The sequence below is a fragment of the Xiphophorus maculatus genome, chromosome 11, assembly GCF_002775205.1.
Source record: "Xiphophorus maculatus strain JP 163 A chromosome 11, X_maculatus-5.0-male, whole genome shotgun sequence".
Classification (NCBI taxonomy): Eukaryota; Metazoa; Chordata; class Actinopteri; order Cyprinodontiformes; family Poeciliidae; genus Xiphophorus; species Xiphophorus maculatus.
In genome coordinates, this window is record NC_036453.1 from 7,667,312 (window position 1) to 7,689,312 (window position 22,001).

Here is a 22,001-nt window from a genome sequence, read left to right on the forward strand (position 1 = left end):
GCATTTCCGGAAAGTACCTTCAAAATAAAAGCTTTCTCGCTTAGCTACCATTTCAGAGTGAAAGAGACTATTTAATCAGACGCAAATCTTCTTGCATGATCGTTTTACTCCTATAATTTTTAAGCAACCAGATAATAATCTCAAGACTAAACCAGGGGAAAAAAACTAAAGATAGTAATTAAATATCTGATAGCTTAGTCATTTATGTTTCATTTGCCTCCAAATATCAAACTCCATCCATCCATCCATCCATCCATCCATCCATCCCTAGGAGTCTTCAGGGATGTGAAGTTCCTCCAGGTGAGTTCTGGGTCTGCTCTGACGTTACTTCCTGTTGGAGCGTACCCAGCATACCTCCAAAAGTGAGGTGTTGAACAGTCACGTGTTCAACACTCTCCAGTTAGCTCCTCTGAGCAGCAGCTCACCTCACTATGGGAGAAGCTCACTAATGCCTGCTGTGATGCATTTAAATCGGTTAAATCAAATCCTGCTCTGTACTACTTCCGGTCTGCCATGACCTGATTGGTTCAGCTTGACTCAGCGGCAGACAGGAAAACAGCTGGAGGGATGACAGCAGCTCTGTGATTGGCTCCCAGTTTAACGGAGCGGTTTCTACAGTCGCTACCTGGAACTTTGCGTCTGAAGCGAATTTTCTATTGTAGCCATGATGTCACTGTTAGCATTAGAGCGAGTAAACAAAGCAGAGGGCATCCGTGACCTTAACTCGCGTCAGAAACACATGAAAGCTGCCCATGGGAGACGTGCACAGCAGCACGTAATCTGAGTCCCACCGATTAATACGGTTTTCATGTTATTGGACGTCTGAATAAGGAGGAAAGCTGCGTGGTCACTTCGCATTTCATCAAACCAAACACTGTTGCGTCATGCGGGAGACTGCGTGATTTGGGGAGGTACCAGTTAGCGCATTAAGGAGAAATTAAACACAATAAGGCCTTCAGTTATAAATAACCTCTGACCTCTAACTCTCTGATGGAGAGTTTAACTATGAGCTTTGTACATCTTGACTGAAATTTATATCAGTTTCTTTTTACAAAATTATCCAAGTTTGATCAGATTCAGTGAAGGATGTATAATAGACACCGTTTTTAAGTCTTGTCACAGATTTCCAGTTTGATTTTGATCTGGTGTTAACATGAATTAGCATTAATTTAAACCATTTGACAAATGTTTAGTGTTTGACCTGCTGGAAGGTAAAACAACACCTCAGTCTGGACTGAGAAAGATGTTTAATACATTCAGTCTTCCTATTATTTACCATTCATTTGTTTAAAAGGGTCGTAAAAAATGCTTCGAATAATTAATGTCACTGGTTCATTTTCTTCCCATCCTCCCTTTTCAGTAAACCATAAAATAAAGCACATTTTTGAGAGCACATTACTTTTAATTTGTAGCTCTTCGTTATGATGAAATCATCTAACCGCTTTCTGCTTTGCAAAGAAAGGAGATAAGCCACATTGTTGAAAAGATTTGAAGCAGACTTGATCATCTCAGGTCTTTCTCACTTCAGTTTTATTCTGAAGAAACAAACAGAATAAAACTGTTTGTTTTAGTATTAATGATGGGAAATAAATACTACATGGATATTCATCTGTTTCCAGGACATTTTCCATGTTTCTGCAGCGTCAGGTTTCCAGTCTCTCACACATGACCTGAACCCATTCTCTGCTTCCTTGGGTTTCACATTAACAATTTATTAAACACTTTGTGAACAGCCTTGTTGGTGTAGCTCATTTTTCAAAGAGCGCTCTGCTGGTAGTTTATCACTTCTGGGACGAGAGACGGATAAAACAGAAAGAGAACTGGGCCTTGGTTCTTCTGACTTAAAATGAACATTTTGTTTCTCTGGAAGCTGCTCCTCTTTCCTGCATGGATCCATTGATAGAGAAATTGCTGACATTAACAACATTTACTCTTTTCTCTCCATTTCATGTCATATAAAAATGACATGAAATGCTCCAACCACTAAAATCTGACTCCTGCATTTTTGTTTCCATTTGGTGAACACGGCACAAAACTCTTACTTGCATAATTGCATTTAAAGCCTGAAACTGATGAACTTTGCATCTGGACGTTGTTCCCAAAAATGGATCAGAATTATCACGGATCTTAATTCTCTCCCTGATATCTGATTTTTTTGTCTTTGAGGTGTTGCCATCTATAAGTGTGTTTTCATATAAGATAACACTGTCTTCAGTGAGAAGATTCTTCAGCACCGCTGTAACACAGACTGCTACAGGAGATCCTTCCTGAGCATCTACAACAACTCTTTCAAAAAACTTGAATAAAATGAGAAACCACAACAATTAATTTCTGTCTAATTTTTATTTGAAATGAAAATTGTTCTTCAGCAGGGAATGGATTTACTGTCAAACAGAGAGGAAAAATAAGTTATTACATAGTTAAAAAGTCGACATTGTTATGGTTTAGCATCGTGTGTTGACAGTGTTTCCTAAGGTAGTTTTAGGATATAAAAGGAATGACCTGTTGGTCATTATTACATAAGAGAGCAGGAGACATGCCCATGCAATGTAACACAGAAGCTTAATCCACAGTAACCTGAACTGCATGGATTATTCTAGTATTAACGCTGCCACTCAGACTTGTTAGCATCAACCTCAGAGTTTGTGCAACAGATTGGGTCTAAACTCTGAGTACCTGCTGCAGCCAGCGGGTTTTGGACGGTTCCCCGTTTGATTCCAGGAAAACAGATGCAGGTCACATGTTTCTGCTGGGGCCGAGCTGCCAGCAGGATGAAAGGCCTTGTAAACAACACTCACTAAAACGGGTCCGGCCGATGCGACAGGAAGCCGGATGATGATGAATGGGTTGTTATGGAAAGTTGGATGGAGATGCTGGTAGCTGGTGTCCGAGGGGAGGAGGAGAACAAAACCCTCACAGATGAGTCGCCATGTTTCCTCCAAAAATACCAGCCAGGGATTGTAAAACATCGGTGAAACATTACATCATCTGGTGCATTGTGAAGACATGTGATACCTGAAAAATATTTGTCCTCTGCCAGTTTAATGTTACAAAAATACAAAAAATGAATTGCAAACTTTCTGCTTATGAGGAGAAAAATCTGCAGCTAATTCGTCTTTTTCCACATGGTGTCACTTTCAGGTCGATTTTCACAGGTAGAAAAAACAACTAAAGCTACTCCCTTCTCTCTCTACCAATCAGAATCCAGTATTTTACCCCGAAACCCTGAAACCATGACAACAAGAATCCCGCGTCCATCCTGAATGTCTGGCGCCATCTGCTGTTTGAAAAGAGGAAGTCCACTATAGCTTTAAAACCAAAACAGATTTCTATTTATAAAATACTGTAGAATACATTAGAATATGTTGGGTAAATAAACTGTATGCTTACTGATAAAATAAAGATGTTTAGCTTCAGTTTGTTAAACTGAGTGAACAACAGAAATGGAGACAGAAACTCGCAGAGACAAAGAAAACCAGAAGAATTTCACCTCCTGATGCAATGCAGCGATTTTTAGCCGCTTCTATTCTTTCAGAAAGCATTATGTGATTTCAGCAAATCATATAATGAGGATGCTTCATCCCTGGTGTCTTCAGAAATCCTACCACCACACATTTTAGTGATGAGTCAGAAATCCATGCAGGCATTTCACAAGGAAAACAATAAAGAGGCTTCGCCTTGTTGGATCTAAGATAATAATTCTCCCTTTCTTTTATAAGTTTCACACACAACTCCCCTGGTTTTCATTCACAAAATATGCAGTTCTTCGCAAAAGTACTCGTAACCATTTTAATTTTACAATGTTTTTAATTTTTTCTCGCTGAGATTTTAAGTTCTACAAAATTGTAAAGTGGAAAGAATATAATATGAGGATGAGAAGTGAAAAATACATTCATATTCAGCTCCCTTTGCTTTAATGCTACCATTATTAGTAAACAGATCCCACCTAAAAATAATTTAAATTTGGAACAACTAATAGCTGTCACGATTCTGGCATGTTTGGGTTGCATCTGTGTGTTTTCTAGATAAATTCCTCATTTTTATCCCTTTGTATTTATTTTCTTAATTTGTTCTGATATTTTTGAGAATTGAGTTTTGATTAGTGTTTCAAATCAGATTAGTGTTTAGTGATGTCAGTCCTCTTGACAACAACTATCAATGTGATTAATGGAGGAGATCCGACACAGATACAGAAATCTGTTCTTGTTTAACAGGTTTGAGCATTAAATATGTTGTGTTCAGATTTACATCTTTTGAGCTTTAAACTGACCAATGAACTCAATCATATGTTCTTAGTTAAGATCCTGGCTGAAAGTACTGAAAAGCTGAATAATGTGTGGGGGTATAGCTCAGTGGTAGAGCATTTGACTGCAGATCAAGAGGTCTCTGGTTCAATTCCAGATGCCCCCTGATTTCCGTTTACTAGCTGAATGTCTTGACCACAAACGTCAATGTGGATTGACAGAGATCCTAAATAGATTTGTTGTTTAAACATTAAATTTGTTATGTGGTCAGATGTAAGTCTCTTGGTTCAAATCCAGATGACCCGTTATCTGTTAGTAACTTCTTCGACTGAGTACAGAGCCATCTTTTGACAACTGCTACCAATGTGGATGGATTCAGAGGACCTTACCTAGAGACCTCAATCCAAAATGTGCATCAGAGCTAAATCTGCTGTTAATACTCAGATGTAAGTCTCTTTATCAATGAGCAGCTGTCATTGATCAATTCATACATGAGTAGTTCAGCTCCCATGTGGGGGTATAGCTCAGTGGTAGAGCATTTGACTGCAGATCAAGAGGTCTCCGGTTCAAATCCGGATGCCCCCTGATTTTTTTTTTTTTTTGTATTTAGGAACGTTTGTCGACCAAAAAGAAACGTCCCTTGATGCCTACAACCAATGTCTATTGACTTCAAAGTTTCTTGTACTTGTTCAGTCACTTAACTAAACAAGTATTTTAGTTAAGTTAGTAAACGTCTTGTTTAATAAGCAAAATATTTGCTATTTTGCTTTTGAAAATAGTAGATTTTATAAGGCTTTCATAAGGTTCTGTTCTGACTGGTTGGCAGTTGATTATAAGTCAAAATCTCTGATGACTTTATAAAATAGATTTTAACCAGTTTTCATGATGTCTGCCTATAACAGCACTGCTGGCCTTTACTGAACTGTGACTGTGATGCTACAAGGCTGAACATCCGAATATGTAATTTAATTACCTTTGCCTATGTAACATGACACGGCAGCTTTAATGAGGCAATTAGCTCCTGTAGTGCAGATGGTGGCTGGTTGCTGCTCTCTGCATCACCCAGCTCTCAGAATGAGTTAGATTCCTCCTTAGTTTCTGTGGAGATGCAATTTGTGATTTAAGTGAGACTAGTGAAAGTTTCCTGATTAATTTCACTGTTTCATTAAGTATTTGCTTTTTTATTTAGTCTATTCAACAAGGACCATATATAGGAATATTAATCTTACTTCAGATTACCATCTGCAGACCATTTGCACCTTCAGCTCTGCCTTGTGAAAACCTTTTCCTTTCATTTAATGTGAAATGTTTGTTTCATTTTTAGTTCTGATAACCTCTAATGACAGCATTAATAATTAAAGGGGCAGTATTATGTGTTTTCCAGGCACACAGAGCCATTTTAAAGCACAATCAAGTAACTGTGTTAACTCCAACTTTTATAAAAAATGCTACATATATAAAATATGACTTAAAAGAAATTTGATTTTGTAATTTAATGCCTTGAAATTGTCTTTAAAAACTCCTGCTCTTTCTGAAACTCCGTCATCACAACATGGCTCCTGTACCTTTAGCAACGTTTGTACATTTTGTAGCCCCTGTAATGAGCTAGCAGATGCAGTTCCACCAGGTGTTTACTAATTGCTAATTGCTGAGTGACAAAGAAGCTCAGAAGATTAGAAACTGCAGCTTTGAGGAGGAGCTGCACTTTGAAGGCGGAGGTAGGTCTATCTAGGCGATTGCTCAGCTGGATGGTTGCCATGGAGACTAAAGGATTTTTAACACCTTCATAAATAAATCAGTTAAACGATTCCCCAGATAAAACATTGTTAAACTATTTAACTATGTTAAACATAGTTAAATATAATCAATCAATCAGGTTTCTTTGTATAGCCATTTCAGCAACAAGGAAGTTCAAAGTGTTTAACTTCATAAAAACACAAAAACATCATACAGTCAAACTGAGAACAAGTGAACAATAGAAGTGAACATGCACAATTAAATCTTTTTAAAATGTACATAATATTGTACAGTTGTGCTCCAATGCTGCTTTTTCTCGCAGCACATTGGAGAGAATGAGAAAGCAATGCCAGCATTTCCTCACCCTGTCTATTAAAAGCAGCAGAGCTAAGCAGGGATTCTTTCATCCTGCATATTTTGGCTCGACCCAAAGCTTTTGTCCAGCAGCTGGCAGAAAGGTCACCTTTTCCTTTACCAACTGTAAAACAAGCTCTCACTGCACTTCATAATGTCCCATAATAATTATAATAATAATAATAACAACAATAATAATAATAACAATACAGTTTTAGTGTTTAAATGTGACTAAACAATGTTATTTTAACAGCTGAGATGTACAGAAAGTCTATGGAAATAAAAAAAACTATTCTCATGTGACGTCACGACCATCTTGGCAAGCAGTTGCTATGACAACAACAAACAAGTCACAAGCTCAGGACTAGCTCTCGCTTTGTTCCTACCTAACTTATAAACAATACAAGTACGTTACAAATATTATTTTACAGTTGTTGAGTTCTCTAACCACCTCGGTGTAATACTAAAATACATATCAGCGATATTTACTGTAGTACTTACTTACTGCCGAACTAGCAACACTAGCTTGTCTAATGTAGCTTTTATCTGTGAGGAGAAGGATTAGGCTTGATTCAATAGCTGGTTCTTGTCAGGAGGTTGGCCCAGCATGCAGTGGTGACTCATAGAGTATCGGGATGTATCTTATGATTAACGTCTCCATAAAACTGTCTCTACAAAACCAGTGAACTATTAAAGAAAATACTTGAAGTAAAACCAACAAAGTACAGTTTAACATTTTAAAATGTGAACTATTTACCTGTTTCCATCAGATATATTAAGCTGAAAATGTCTTGAATTAAATTAAATTTCCATACTTTTACACTCCCTTGTGCATCCATAATAAAATTGTATTTTGTTAAGTATAGAAACATCAGCTCATCTTTTGCTGATTTTTGCTTCTGATCACTTTCCCAGCAGGACAATAGAGGCAGAATGCATCAGCTTCAGATGGATTACGGGGATTATAAAGCAAGCCACTTACTGACTGAGTAGATGATCACACTGGAGCACATAATTATTTAATCTGTAATTTCTCAAAAAATCTAAAAGTGATTGTAAGTGAAGCATTGATTCCTATCATCTGGTAAAAGTATTTGAAATATTTAATTTAGTAAACATAAGTATCTTTCTACACTAAATTATACACATAGCTGCTGGAATCTTCCACTGTGGCTCTTAGAAATTTAGGTACAAAGTGCTAACTTTTATCCTTAAATACAAATACAATAACAAATGTAGAGTTTTAGCAATTTATGAGGTTTTTAATGGACTTACTGGCTTAGATTTCCACTAAAGAATAACACTAAAAGTACCAGTAACATATTTATAGAGCTAATTTTCTAGTAATTTCTTTTTAAAATAATAAAAAACAAATATAACTACTCTCTTTTTGCAAACATTTTACGTTTTCCTTTATTTTAAAATATTAAAAATAGAAATAAAAGAGTAGTTCTTTAAAAATGTGAACAAATTCATTGCAACACTATATGTTTGATTGGATTTGTCTTCTTATCCGATGCAGGTAAACATATGGTTTCAAAAATGTTTTAGAGAAAGAGATTTGGGGGTTTTGAGTAGCTGTAAGCAGAGGTAGGTAGATTACACAAAAACTTTACTCAAGTAAAAGTAAGAAGTAACCATCCAAGAAATTACTCAAGTAAGAGTAGAAACATATTTGGTAAAACAGTGAGTAACTGATCAAAAATCAACCATTTAATATTTAGAAATTACCTCTTCAGAAAGACAAAACAATAAGTGAAAATTTTAGTAAATAAAAATAATTTATATAAATAATGTAATTTCAAAATATAATAAAGCTAAAGAAACATTTTCAATATGAAATTTTAACAAAAACTGCAGGTGAATTTTTGATTAAAACAAGTTTGAAGTCACAGTGCGTAGAGTATCCAGAAATATTCCTCAAATAAGAGTAGCAATACTCCATAATAAAATTACTCAAGTAAAAGTAAAAAGTACAGTGTAGTAAAAACGCTTTTTAAAGACTTTACAATTTCTTTACTCAAGTAAATGAAACTAGTTACTACCCAACTCTGGCTGTAAGCCACTATTATTGTTGAGATACATCACTCGAAAATAAATTAACTTTTGAATAATATTCCAATTTAAGCACCTGCACATTATTAGTAGTTGTGTAATAAATAATTATTACATTCATATATAAGCAGTTTAATCTTTTAATATATTCCATCAGAATTTCAACTGATTTTTTAATAATTTTATTTATTTGTTAGTAGGGAGGAGTTTTCGCAGCATTTTTTAACAGAAACATTGTGACATATAAGGGTTGCGCCTCTGTTGGCCTCAGCACTGCAACCAACCGACGTCAACCATAAATAGCGAGCTAGCCAGTTGTTGTTTTGGGGGAATAAGAAAAGAGCTGCAAGCGGAAGAAACACCGGATTTGGGCTTTTTCCTCTTCGCTCATTTAGTTTTTTTCAAATTGTTTTTGTATACACAACTGAAATAATGTCTACGCCCGCAAGGAGACGGCTAATGAGGGATTTTAAAAGGTAAAGTAGCCGTTTGTGGAAGCTATCTCTTCTGATTTAGCCGACGGAGCTACGTGGCTAGCACGGTTAGCTTAGCGTTAGCTCCGGTTGACGACAATACTGTCCAATTTTTACTACCTAAAACGTCTTAGACCGAATAGTCCAGTCTTTTTATGATAGCTGCTGCTGCTTTTAAAAAAAAGGAAATAACAAAGTGTAACGTCTTAAATGTTAACAGTTGATGACAAACGGCTCATTTTAGCTGAATTACGCCAGTGTTTTTCAGTGTTTTTGATCGGTTTTTTAGGCGTTTAGAGCTCAAATTTTCTCCCGCAGGGAAACAAAATCAGTTTGGATCAAACATGTTTAGCAGCCGTTTGACCTGCTCATGAATATTAGCTAAAATATACACAAATCGGTTGTTTAGCATCGAGAGGGTTTAAAATGATCCCCGTTAAAATAATATTTAAACATTTCTCTTCTTAAATTTGGTTTTGGTTTTTTTCTGTCACGGAGATTTCGGGGATTTTGAGTCGAAGGAAACTACCGTGTTTACAATAGCGATATAAATTCCTGCCACTATTTCTGTTTTCACCTTAATGTTCTCTGTTTATTTGTAAGTCAACATTTACAAATATATTAACATTAATACTATTGATCTTTATTAGATTTGGAGATTTTTAAATGTTATTTTACTCTGGACTGTAGAATCACAATGATTCCCATTTCTGCTAAAATCAAAGTATTACAGTTTTGATAATGTTCTCTGTATTATTTAGTTATTGTCAGTTATATTTTGCCATCTCCTCTAAATCTGGATTGAATTATTCTGCTATTACTGTAGAATAGTCCAGTCCTGATTTTGTACTGCAAGAAATTATTTTTAACGTTCTCTAATCAACAAAAGCTTGGCTAAACAGAAACTGGGTTTTAAATTTAAAGCTATTTGTGCAGAATTGCAATAAGTCAGTAAATCGCATGATAAATGAAAAACGAGCTTAATAATTTCCATTTGCATGATCAAATCGACCAGTTTTTATCGTACAAAACCTGGAGGATTAAAGTAAATTTTTTTACACATAATTTAGTTTGTTTTTTCTGTTTTTAAAGTTTATTGATTTGTGAGAATCTGTTCTTGCATTATTAAGCCATCAGCGTTATGGTAGTGGAAAATTGTCTCAAAACAACAATCTTATCGTTTATTGCAATAACTCCTGGGACAATTTATTGTCCAGAAAAATTTATCGTTACAGGCATCCTCACAACAAATCATAGTGTGGTATTAAGTGTAACAATCTAAACATTAAGTGGTTTTTGTGTTTAAATAAAAAGTTAATGTTTCTTACCTTAGCAGCTACTGCTAGTTAAGCTTATCATTCCCAGAATGCTGTGCTGCTGTCTGTGGCGTCCTGTGCTGTTTTACGTGTGGAAGCAAAGAAAGTCTGTAAAAACCTCAATGTTACAGCAGGATGGATAAGGTGTCACTGTAACTCCACTCTGCTGTGGGGAACGTTAACACTGAATGGATCCGTCTAATGTGTCCGGCTCCAACACTGGCCGACTGCACTCGTTATATTCTTTCAATTTCTTGAAATGTTTTCTTACAAAACCTTCTAAATGTATTATTATACATTTATAATAGAGGAGAGCAAAGTACCCAAACATATCACTCAAGAGTAGCACTATTTCAAGTAAAAGTATTTGGTAAAATGTTTACTCAAGTACTGAGTAACTGATCAAATTATCAGTCATTTAATATTTAAAAATTACACAATCAGACAGAACAAAATATAAAGTTAAGTGGAAATTTTTCAAATAACGTAATTATGAAATAATAAAATTAAACAAAAATATTTTTCCAAATCAGTTTCTTTAAATAAAAAATTTCTAAAACTTTAACAAAAACTGCAGGTGTGTCTGGTGGGTAGAGAATCCAGAAATTTTACTTGAGAGTAGGGATACTTCATAATAAAATTATTCAAAAATAAAAAGTGCAGTGTTGTAAAAGTACATTCTTTCTAAAAAGTAAATGTACCTAGATACTAGCCAACTCTGGTTGGTTCAGTTTATAGTTGTACACAAAACTAAAGACTGTTGTACAACCATTTCATGACATCCTAACAGCTCAGTTTTGAGCAGCAGAGATGATATTCCACAGCAACCACCATCAGTTGTTGGCAAGCAACTGCTAATCCACCACATTTGCTTTTGCTGCTGCTCTGTTGGTCTCTGTCTGGTCAGAAATCCAGGCAGAGAGACGTTGGAGTCGAGGATCTGAGACGGTTTGAACTTCGTCCTGCTCTTCATGAAACCTAATTTTTAACTCCTCTGGGATTTAGTTCATAATTCATGTGTCATTTAAGCTTTGGACATGCTAATTGAAAAACAAAAACCTTTTCCATCATGACAACTGTCTGATAATAGAACAAGTAAAAACAAAAATCCTTCTTGCCGCAATTGTCCCAAAAAACATCAATAAATTAAAAAAAAGTTCATAACATCTAGAATTTAAAAAATGAATAAATAATTTTTTCTTTTATGCCAATAGCTAAGGTTTTTGAATTTACAGATAATGCAGATTGAAAATAATTTTGCATACTACTTAAAAACTTCTCACGATATAAGGATTTCATATCAGTCTATCAATAATTAATGATTTTTTTATGTTAAATATCTGAAATGCAACCAAACTGGTGGTGTGGCTTTTCCTGTATTATCCAAAGTTTTTAATCCATATTTTTAATTTTTAATCAGTTATGAGGCGCGGTGGAGAAACCTTAAACTGCTGCTGCGCAACTTACTCAGCTGGTTATTGCTAGGCAACCAAAGCTGGGTTGAAGGGGTAGGCTTGAAGCTGCTTGTTACCCAGCAGGTTGTTGCTAGGCAACCAAAGAGTAAGTGTGTTAGTTCAGCGGTCCCCAACCTTTTTAGTCGCGCGGACCGGTCAGCCGGGGGAGCAGTACTCCGATGTTGTTTTGTTACTCATTCTGCTGCAAGTTGGCTCAATTTTGCGCAAGAAGTAACCGGTAAAATCCGGTTTAGGATTTTTAAAATAAAAGATCCCGAAGTAGTTCATTATTTCTTGCGCGGCCCGGTACCAATTGGTCCGCGGACCGGTCCCTGGCCCGGTGGTTGGGGACCACTGTGTTAGTTGATTCCCCTAAACTAGCTTAGAGCTGCTAAAGCCCTTCCTCTGCCTACATCTCCCAGAATGCTGTGCGGTTCTGGATCAGAGTTCAACGAATATTCTATATATTGAATATCCTATTGGATTGTATTATCTATTGATATTGATCACATGTCATGATATTTCTAGCTGTATAAAGTCCTGATGCTGACATGTTTCCTGGTATCCGCTGAGCTCCAGCTCTACAGTAACTGACCTGTGCAGTAAAACAAAGTAACCGTCTCCTGGCCGATGCATCCAGTCCTGTGAGTTTGTCTGCAGGACGGCCGTTAGAAAGAGATCTGGGCTCTTACTGCTACAAATCTGCTTAACAGATTTAATTGCTGTAAACCTTCATAAAGCCTAAATTTCTTCATGGGGGTTATATACAATCTGTAAGTTGTGTGCAGTGGCTCCTCCACCTCTACTGTCTTCATTAGTGATCAAGAGTCTGAATGTGAGGCATAACATGAAGCAGCTAATTTCAACCAGTTTATTTATCATGTTGATTTGGTCCATTACTCTGTAATCCGCAGCAGACTGGTGTTGGAAAATTAATTTAGAACGGCGGCTCTGATTTGCTCCTGTCTCTGTTGCCAGGCAGTTGTTGCTGTGGCATTTTGCTCTGTGTGTCTCAGATCATTTGTTGGAGTTCAGATTGTGAAACCACAACTGGCACGGAAAATCAGCACTGAATTATTTTTATTTCAGGTTAATCAATCGGGTTGTAAACTGACTGGAGGATTAAACTTAGACATTCCACTGCACAGGATTAGATTAGCATGTTCTCAAATGTAATGTTTTAATTACTGAAAACTAAAATCTGGAGTATGTTTTTAAACTTTGAAAAACTAAAATAAATGCAGTATGAATAGAACTTAAAGTTATTACAGTAGATCTTCAAGATGCTCGATTTGTGAATTGAAAGGTCCATTTTTAGGGAATGAATTGGATTAATTTCAGAAAAGATATCTAAAGAAAAGTTCCAAAAGCACTTTAAATGTGTAAACAAGTTCAAGTTGAGTCAGTCAGGAGGAAGTTGTTTTGTTGCAGATCAGAGAGAAACTGCAGCACATGACGTTTCCTGACTGCTGCTTCGCTTCTGCAAGTTTAGATATTTAGAAATCATGTAACGGAGTTACTTTCTGTTCTGCAGAAAACAAGGAAATCAGCATCAAGGCATCAACAGAACTCATCAGAGCGACCAAATCACTGACCAAGCAGAGACGTATTAACTGCAGAGCATCACTGCTTTACCGTCTGAAAACAGTTTATTTTAACCTAAACAAAGTCTGGATAATATGGCTGACAAACACGATGGAAGGGTTTCATATCAGTCAATATTGATGATTATTTGTTGTTTTAAATATCTGAACTACTGCCACGTTCTATCCAGTTTAAACTGCTTCTGTTTAGCCTGCAGGCTGTTGCTAGGTAACCAGAGAGAGTGAGTTGCTAGGTAACCAGAGAGTGAGTGAGTTAATGCCACCAACCTTTCTGAGCTATGAGCAGCTGTAGTCTTTCCTGTGCCTACATCTCCCAGAATGCTGTGCAGTTCTGGATCAGTTTTGTAAATTTATTGATTATTCTATCAGTTATCTATGGATATTGATCACGTGTCTTTCTCAATATTTTTTGTGATTGATTTTATTAGACAGCTTTAGCAAAACACCCCAGTTCTTCGCAGTGGAGAAAGCAGTAAAACTAACCACTTTTGGGGTTTTTAAAACATCATTAATTGGACTTTGTTATGAAAACTATAAATCAGAATTCTTATATTAAGAAATTTATCACAATAAATGAAAAACGATGTGATAAATACCAACCCCACAATATACACTTTGGATTATTCCTTTTTTACTTTAGTTTATATCAGAATGTTTTTATGGCTGAGTTGGCGTCAGCGGCGTTTCCAGCCACAGAGCCCTGGCAGCACCATGTTGGCGTTGTGCCGCGCAGCGTTGTGCCGCTGATCCTGCACACAGCCTCATGTTGCAGCTTCTTGTTTTGACTGATAATTGTCCCGTTGTCAAGGTGTTAATTAGTCGCCTCATGCTCCACTCGTTCATCACTCCCTCTGGCTGTTGTTCCTCCTGTTCTCTATTACTATTATTTTATAAATCTTTTCATTGTGTTGCCAGCTGCCTCCTTCTGAAATTCACTTCTCTTTCCTCTCCTCCTCATCGTTTCTTCCTCTGCTCCTCAGACTTCAGGAAGACCCTCCCACCGGTGTGAGCGGAGCGCCGTCTGAGAACAACATCATGCTGTGGAACGCTGTTATTTTTGGGTGAGTCATGTTCTAAATGCAGCTCCTCCCCACCGTCTCCTCTGATGCTCACATCCTGCAGCCGCCTCTTTGCTTTAATAAAATATCAGATCTCATCGCTAAACGCCTGTCTTCATGTGTTATACGGACCAACGGCACGATTCAGCTTAGATCTGAGGTTTGGTTCACTTATTTTAGTTGAAACGTTCGTTCAGGCCCAAACCACATGCAGCCGAATATCCACAGGAAATAATCATAATATCACTAAAAACTATTATTTATAAAACACAAGTGAAGATGTGAGAAAACTTGTTAGCGCTACAGTTTGATGATCTGTTTGATTGATAAATTAATAATAATTTATCCACAATTGATAAATCCACAATTGGCATTTAAGTTTATTGATTTTTGAGAATGTGTTCTTGCTTTATCGTGTCATTAATATTATGTTACTGGAAAATGGTCACAAAATAACAATATTATCGTTTATTGCGATAACTTCTGGGACAATTAATTGTCCAGTAAAATATGTTATCATGACAGTCTTCACATTCTTGCTTTGACATAATTCCAGTCTTGTTTTATTAACTTTATATTCTTCGTCCCACAGTCCAGAAACATGACGGTCAGGTTAATTGGTCTCTCTAAATTCTCCTTAGGTGTGTGTGTGTGTGTGTGGTCCTGTCTGTCTCTGTGTTGCCCTGCGTCAGACTGGCAACCTGTCCAGGTGACCCCTCCTCTCGCCTGAAATGTCTCGTTGTGCTGGGTGAGAAAATGGACAGATGAATATTCTAATACTGTATTTAAAAGTAGTTCATCTGTCCAGTTAAATGAACCTCCTGGCGCCATCTTTAATGGGCTCTTTGCACCTGCTGCACTGACGTCACAACCGCATGCGCAAATGCGGAACCAGAGAGCAGACCAGAGCCAGACAGCCGAGCTACTGATCCGCCTGTACACACTGCTGTAAACACCGTCCTGCTTCACAAGAAACATGCTAAACTAATAAAGTGAAATAACACAGAGACCTTAAGGAACACGGCCATATTTTTCTAAAAGCAACAACTCTGAACCTGAACCGTCAGCTGAACTAGAACTCCGACACCAGAGCTGCTCTACTGTTAAGCTATGGGCTTGTTGTTCCTCAGGCTGCAGAAACAAAAAGCCTGAACCGTAAAATCCCCATTACTTGGTCTCTGACACTAACGACAATAAACCACGTAATATACTTGAACATAAGGTAAAAACATTGTCCGTTAGAATGGATGAAAAATGTTTAGATACTTAAATAGCACATTTTTACAAGAAAAATGTCTAGCATAAGCTAAAGCTAATGTTAGCCACAAAGTTTAAAGAAAGTAAAATTCACCTTCGTATCTGTGTATAAGGAGGCGAACATCTTAAAACCTTTCTCCAGCTTATTGTCGGGGCTTCAGATCGATGTTCATCATTAATTGTTACCTTGGACAAGCCCTGCAAACACCCAGTGGAAAGAGCCTTTTTCAATAGATCGGAAAAGATTGAGCCGCTTTTCCCCGAACGCGGAAGCTGAGGTGCAAAGAGCCCATTGCTATCAGGAAGTTGTTGTTTTGAAGCAATCTGATTGGCTGACAAAGGCTTTAGCTCTGCACTGCACTGCCCCCTAGTGGTTTGGCATGTTAAAAGCAGCGAATTTGTGTGAATTTCTTATTTTAGTTTTGTTTTATATTCGGCCTCAATGTGATTTAACGCGACACAAAGAAAACGAAGAATATAATTGGCTTAACAAACCTAAATTAATTACCATAACAAAACATCCTGACACAAACAAGTCTAATCTACTAATTCTAGTTCTCTGCTATAGAAAGTGACGCTCTGCCTCAGGTTATCAGATCGGTGTTGAACTTATAAATATAATATTTCTCTCTCTGTCTGCTGCAGGCCTGTGGGGACGCCATTCGAAGATGGTAAGTTATACGTTTGGATTTATTGGGTTCATAAAGTGGTTTGTTTACCAAAACACAGATTTTTATTGAACTGGAGCCGCATGTCTCCTTCAGCCAAACGCAGCCTGGGGCTGCGAACATGACTCTGCAAAATAAACATAAAACAGAGATGGATATGAAAATACTGAGTAGTTCTGGAGCACTTTGATTGGACAACAACTAGGTTTCATAATTATTATCATTATTATGAGAAAAAATACTTGAGCTCTGCAGAAAACTACAGGAAGTAAATGTTTGTTTTGGGAAAAATATAAATTGAACATTGACATTATTTTTCAACATTAGAGTAACATTGAAACTCTCCCTTGTGTTTTTATGGATTTCATGGATATTTTGTCCCTAAAGGAAATCCTTCTCGCTACTTCTCATCATTTCCATGTGGAAAAGTTTCAAGTAGAGCTTTGCTAGCATGCAGCCTCTCTTGAGGTTTTGTTTTGACCTTTTTCATTTTTGATCGCTGATGTTTCAGCTGCTTTCTGTGCTGTTAGCTGATTTTCTCCGTTGTAGTTTCTCTGTGAATGTCTATGTAAAAATGATGGAACAAATCAAATTTCTCAGTTTAAATGTGAAGTGTTAATGATGGTTAAAATGAAAATAGGTTGTGAGATTTAAAAATGTCCAGCCGGTTGGGCGGCGCTCAGGTTGTTCGTCTTTAGTTTCATTATGTCTGTGGAAGAGCAGCAGGTTTTTGTCTGTTCAGTACTTTGCTCTACATGATCCGTTTCTATGCTTTAGTTTATTCAAACTTTGCAAAAAAAATGTGAATAGACTGATGTTTATTCAGTCTATTCTATTGGCTACGAGGAAATGTGGATTCAGAATAATTCACTGTGCTTTGGCCCTGCTTATGAAATAAAAGTTACAAATATTGCGTCTGAAATTGTAGGATCTCTTCCTGCTTTTCTAGTTGACGTTTGTTAGCCTCTCCTCGCTGCTCCTGTCTAATCCTGCACAATAAACAGATTTTGCTGCAGTAAGGGGTATTTATAGTCCCTTCATGGTTTCCTTTGCTGTCAGCAGCGTCTCCGTTTTTCACATCTGCATCTTTCTTGCAGAGTAAAAGCGTCGTGTCTTCCTTTCTGCCTCTGCAGGAACATTTAAGCTGCTGATAGAGTTTTCAGAGGAGTATCCCAACAAGCCCCCCACGGTTCGGTTCGTCTCCAAAATGTTTCATCCAAATGGTGAGGGATGCTGCAGCAACAAATACACACACACACACACACACACACACCTGTTCTGATTATCTACACATTTAGAGCAAAAATAACTTTAAAATGCATCTTAAAAACTAGTTTTTTGAACTTTTCCACCAAAATCTTTTCATAAACATCAACCGTTTTGTTCTTCCCTTCAAAGGAATCAAGATAATCATTTATTATCTTGATTTTAATTTATCACATAATAAATTAAAATGAGCTCCATCATTTCTATTCTGTTTTTTTTCTGAAGGGAAATTCTGTTTTTCCTGTTTATAATTCATTTCATTTATTGCTTAAGTTGCGTAATTTTTAGTTGTTTACTTTGGATATTTAAAGTGTTTTCCGGTTCCATTGGGTCCTTTACAAAGTTAAAGTTTATAGGTGTTTTAGATGATGAACATTATCAATAAATTACTTTATGATGGTCTCAAAACATTATTGTCATTTATCAACGTAATTTGCTTTGAAAGCTGCTGTTTTAGTTTATTTCTGAGTTTTAACAAGAAGGTTTAGTTCAAATCCATTAAAGCTGAATTAATTTATCACCTACATTTACTGCCACGACATTTTCTTCTTTTTTTTAATAAAAAAATTAAATCTATGAGATGATCAGCATAAAGGTCGTATAATCATACTGTATTTGCAAACTTCATGAGTTGTACTGTTCAACGTTTTTCGCTTGGAAATGACCTGCTGAAATGTTAAACATTGTTTCCTGTTTTCCAGTTTATGCTGACGGCAGTATATGTTTAGACATTCTCCAGAATCGCTGGAGCCCAACGTACGACGTGTCGTCCATACTCACGTCCATCCAGGTCTGTCGGACTTAGATTTCTGCAAACTAAATTTAAACAATCTGAATACAGGAGAACTGAAACACTGTAGATTCACCACAGATAGCGATGCTGAAATATTTCATCAAATTAAAGCAGTTTCTGTTTGTAAAATTATATCAGTGTGAAAATATGTTAAACATTATTTAATCTTAAGAAGTACTTTATTCTATTTTAATAAGTGCCTCTGACAGACATCTGTGTGGTGGAAACTGAAAGTTTTTCCTGCTGCTTCTGCACCTTTTTTTTTTCACTCAACTTTTAATATTCTGGGATTTTGGCTTTTATTGGCAATGATATTTTTGTGGCTGGCGCCTCCTAGTGGCAACCTGAACAAGGAGATTTCAGTATTTGAATAGCTTAGTAAAAATATGTATTTTTATACAGATTTATGGAAGTTTACCTTGCAGTTAGATCTGTCATAGTAAATTCTGCTGGACGATAAATGAAATTATTGTTGTGAGATTTTTTAAGTGTTATATTGATCGTAATAGAAATGCTTCTCAACACTAATGAACTTTACTTCATTTGCTTCAAAAAAATTTTTTTTACTTGGGCGTGCCGTGGTGGCGTAGCGGTTAGCGCAACCCATATTTGGAGGCCTTGAGTCCTCGTCGCGGGTTCGACTCCCGGACCCGACGATATTTGCCACATGTCTTCCCCCCCCCTCTCCTTCCCCGTTTCCTGTCAGCCTACTGTCATATAAGGGGAACTAGAGCCCACAAAAGACCCCCTGGAGGGGTAAAAAAACAAAAACAATTTTTTACTTGAATAAATATATTTTTTAGATTTCTTGAATAAAATTAAAGTGTGTTTTATTTTTGTGTGCAGTCGTTGCTTGATGAGCCGAACCCCAACAGCCCGGCGAACAGCCAGGCGGCGCAGCTCTACCAGGAAAACAAGAGGGAGTACGAGAAGCGGGTAACGGCCATCGTGGAGCAGAGCTGGGTGGACGGCTGAGCGTCTTCCTCTCCATACCCGTCGTCTTCATCACCCTCCTCATCATCATCCCTCTTCTTCAGCCGCACATCAAGAAACAACAGTAACTATCAAAACTCAAGTGCCACCCTGATAAGTAAAAAGGAAAACCAAATCTGAACAGACATCAAGTTGCTTACTGATCGTTGCAGGAAATCTGGGGTGTTGGGTTTCCATCTTAAATTGTTTCTTGTCTTTTTTTATTGCATGGTGTGGGATAAGTTATTGCTAAGAAAACTTGTAATATATGTTTGGTTGGACTAAAAGCGGTTAATGGCTGAGTTGTACTTTTTTTTTTTTTCTGCTGATTTGAGAAGGAAACGCTAACGACCAAATCGGCACGTTTTTAAAAGCTGTGGAAAAACCCAGGAAATGCCTTTCAGAGCTCATAAATATCACTGATCCTTAGTTAAACTAAGTAAAGAACGTCTGCCGCGCCGTTTCTGCTTCGGTTTGGATTCAGTTAGTTTGAGGCTGCAGCTGCAGCAGGCGAATCACGACTCCCCGGCTCGGCACGACAAAGGTTTTTTATGAGAGAGGAAATAATGTTTTTACGTTTTATTTTGCAGAGCTGTTTTCTAATTTTCTCCCTCCGTGTTTGTGTTGGCTGGAAATAAATTCCCCTGAGTGTTTATTAAAAGCAGGTAAAAATAGCATAATGGAGGCACTGCAAAACACATTTATTTTTGGTTTACTTTCTAGTGCAAATATCTTAGTTTTGTCTTACTTCAAGTGTGCTAGCTTACAAGTAACTTTTCAGCATAAGAGATGGTTTGAAATAAATAATTCCTTATTATTAATGAAAAAGTTTCAGTTCCGTTGACAGATTATTTCACTTATAACAAAATATCTTTCCCGTGTTTATAACTGAAATAATCTGGCAGTGGAGCTAGAACTGGGTTGCTATGTAATGGGCTGGGCCTGGCAGGGGTTGCTAGGTAACGGGCAGGGGTTGCTAGGTAATGGGCTGGGCCTGACTGGGGTTGCTAGGCAACAGTGTGAAATAATTTGACAGTAGAAATATTATTTTTTAAATAACTTACTGGATTATTGACTTAAAACAAGCACATTTTTTTTGTTGAAAAGTTATAATTAGTTTTGTCTTTTTTGTGCACTAAAATATTTGTACTAAAACAAAACAAAAATACTTTAAAATTGAGTGTTTTTGCAGTGGGATGCTTCCACATCATGTTTTATAATAAATAAATGCAGATTGCAGGGAAGTCGGTTGGGTATGGGGAGGCTTTATTTTTGTTTTATTTAATAATTTCTCTCCCAAAACAAAACAATTTGTGTCCATGCTTCTGATTGCTCTATTAAAACAACTTGGCTGCAAATATTAAAGAAAAAAAGAAAGCAAAATTAAATAATGCTCTTCTTTTTTTATTTAATTTGAAAACAAGCTGCTGCACCTTCTTGCTGTTCAAACCTTCAGTGAAGTTTTAAATGTTTGTTTTTTTGGTGTCTGTACCTTTTTTTAAAAATGTTTTTATTTTCTTTCTCTTAGAAAAACAAAATTCTCCTTCAGTCATGACTGAACCCGATCCGCCAACATGAAACAGAAACCCCCCTTTCTTAAACAGAGATGCTCATATTGTGGCTTGTGACTTATTTCACCTAGTAAACAGAATATGCTATCAAATTTTGAGAAACAAATGTATACTTAAAATAATATGCTGTATAAACATAATAAAACACATTTTTCAGACTTTGACAGAAGTTTCTTTGTGACTTCTTTGGTACGTTTTGAAAACTAGATTCATTTCTTTTAATGCAGCAAAACAAAATCTACTTTTCTTGATTTTAGGGTTTTTTTGCCAGGTGAATATTTTTGACTCAGCAGAATTGGTCATGTGACAGAGTTTGGGGTCCAAGTTAATTTCTTTCTACAAAACTGGCAAATTTAATGCTGAAATTATAATTTTTTTAAAATAATTTTTTAAGTTTCACCTGCTCAACAGTAAAGTATTTTTATAAAACCTGTATACCATTAAAGATCCAAAAAAGAGCTTTGGATTTTTACCTTTTTAAGAGAAAATTTGGGTCATAAATTATTTTTCTAATTATCGATGTTGCCTTGTGGTCAGGGGCCGATGAAAATGAGTTTAAGGGCCACAAACGCCCCAGTGTCAGTGCCTTTTAATTTTCTTAAACCTTCATTTCCAGTAGTATTTTTTTTTTATTCTGGGTGATAATTTTTGTATATAATTTACTTAATCAAATCTTAAAAATCCTGGTCTGCTTTTCAAACTGCATTATAAGTCATCCACATTTAGTTAATCTGCATTTCTCAAGCAGTCTAGTATTTTAGGCACTTTTTAGGTTCAGAGTAACTGAAACCGTTTTGGCTGCTGCAGCTTCCTGTGTAGCTGAAACACTTGTTACATTTTAAGGCCTTCAAATAAGACACAGAAAAAAGTTAACTATTGAAACAATGCTATAAATTAACACCAAATTATCAGCAAGCCATAATAAAACAGCTAACAATGAGATTTAGCTGAATGTGTCAATGTACAAACTTCTGCACACTTAAAGAAAAGCTGACTTTGCAAAAAGATTTTTTGTTTTATGTTTAAAATCAAAATTCTCAAACCTGCATGTTACTGATTTTAAATTATCCACTTTTTCTGATTTTTTTAAAAGTTTTCCGCCTTGGCAATATCACCAATATTTTATTCAAAGAAAATCAGAGAGTTAAAAAAAACAAGGTTCTTTATTCTGCTATAAAA

General features: G+C 36.4%; 1 protein-coding gene and 2 non-coding genes across 3 annotated transcripts; all 3 read left to right on the forward strand.

Annotated features, from left to right (window-relative positions):
• The first annotated feature begins 4,338 nt into the window (after nt 1–4,338).
• On the forward strand, nt 4,339–4,410 carry trnac-gca. Its single transcript has one exon. It is a non-coding gene; the product is annotated as a tRNA-Cys (tRNA).
• A 347-nt stretch (nt 4,411–4,757) lies between these two features.
• trnac-gca lies at nt 4,758–4,829 on the forward strand. The gene has a single exon. It is a non-coding gene; the product is annotated as a tRNA-Cys (tRNA).
• A 3,834-nt stretch (nt 4,830–8,663) lies between these two features.
• ube2b (ubiquitin conjugating enzyme E2 B) lies at nt 8,664–19,836 on the forward strand. Its single transcript, XM_005807195.3, has 6 exons — nt 8,664–8,866; nt 14,218–14,298; nt 16,198–16,223; nt 17,354–17,443; nt 18,188–18,276; nt 19,126–19,836. Exons 1-6 carry the CDS (start codon nt 8,823–8,825, stop codon nt 19,252–19,254), a joined length of 459 nt encoding a protein of 152 aa, XP_005807252.1. The 5' UTR covers nt 8,664–8,822; the 3' UTR covers nt 19,255–19,836.
• Nucleotides 19,837–22,001: the final 2,165 nt, after the last annotated feature.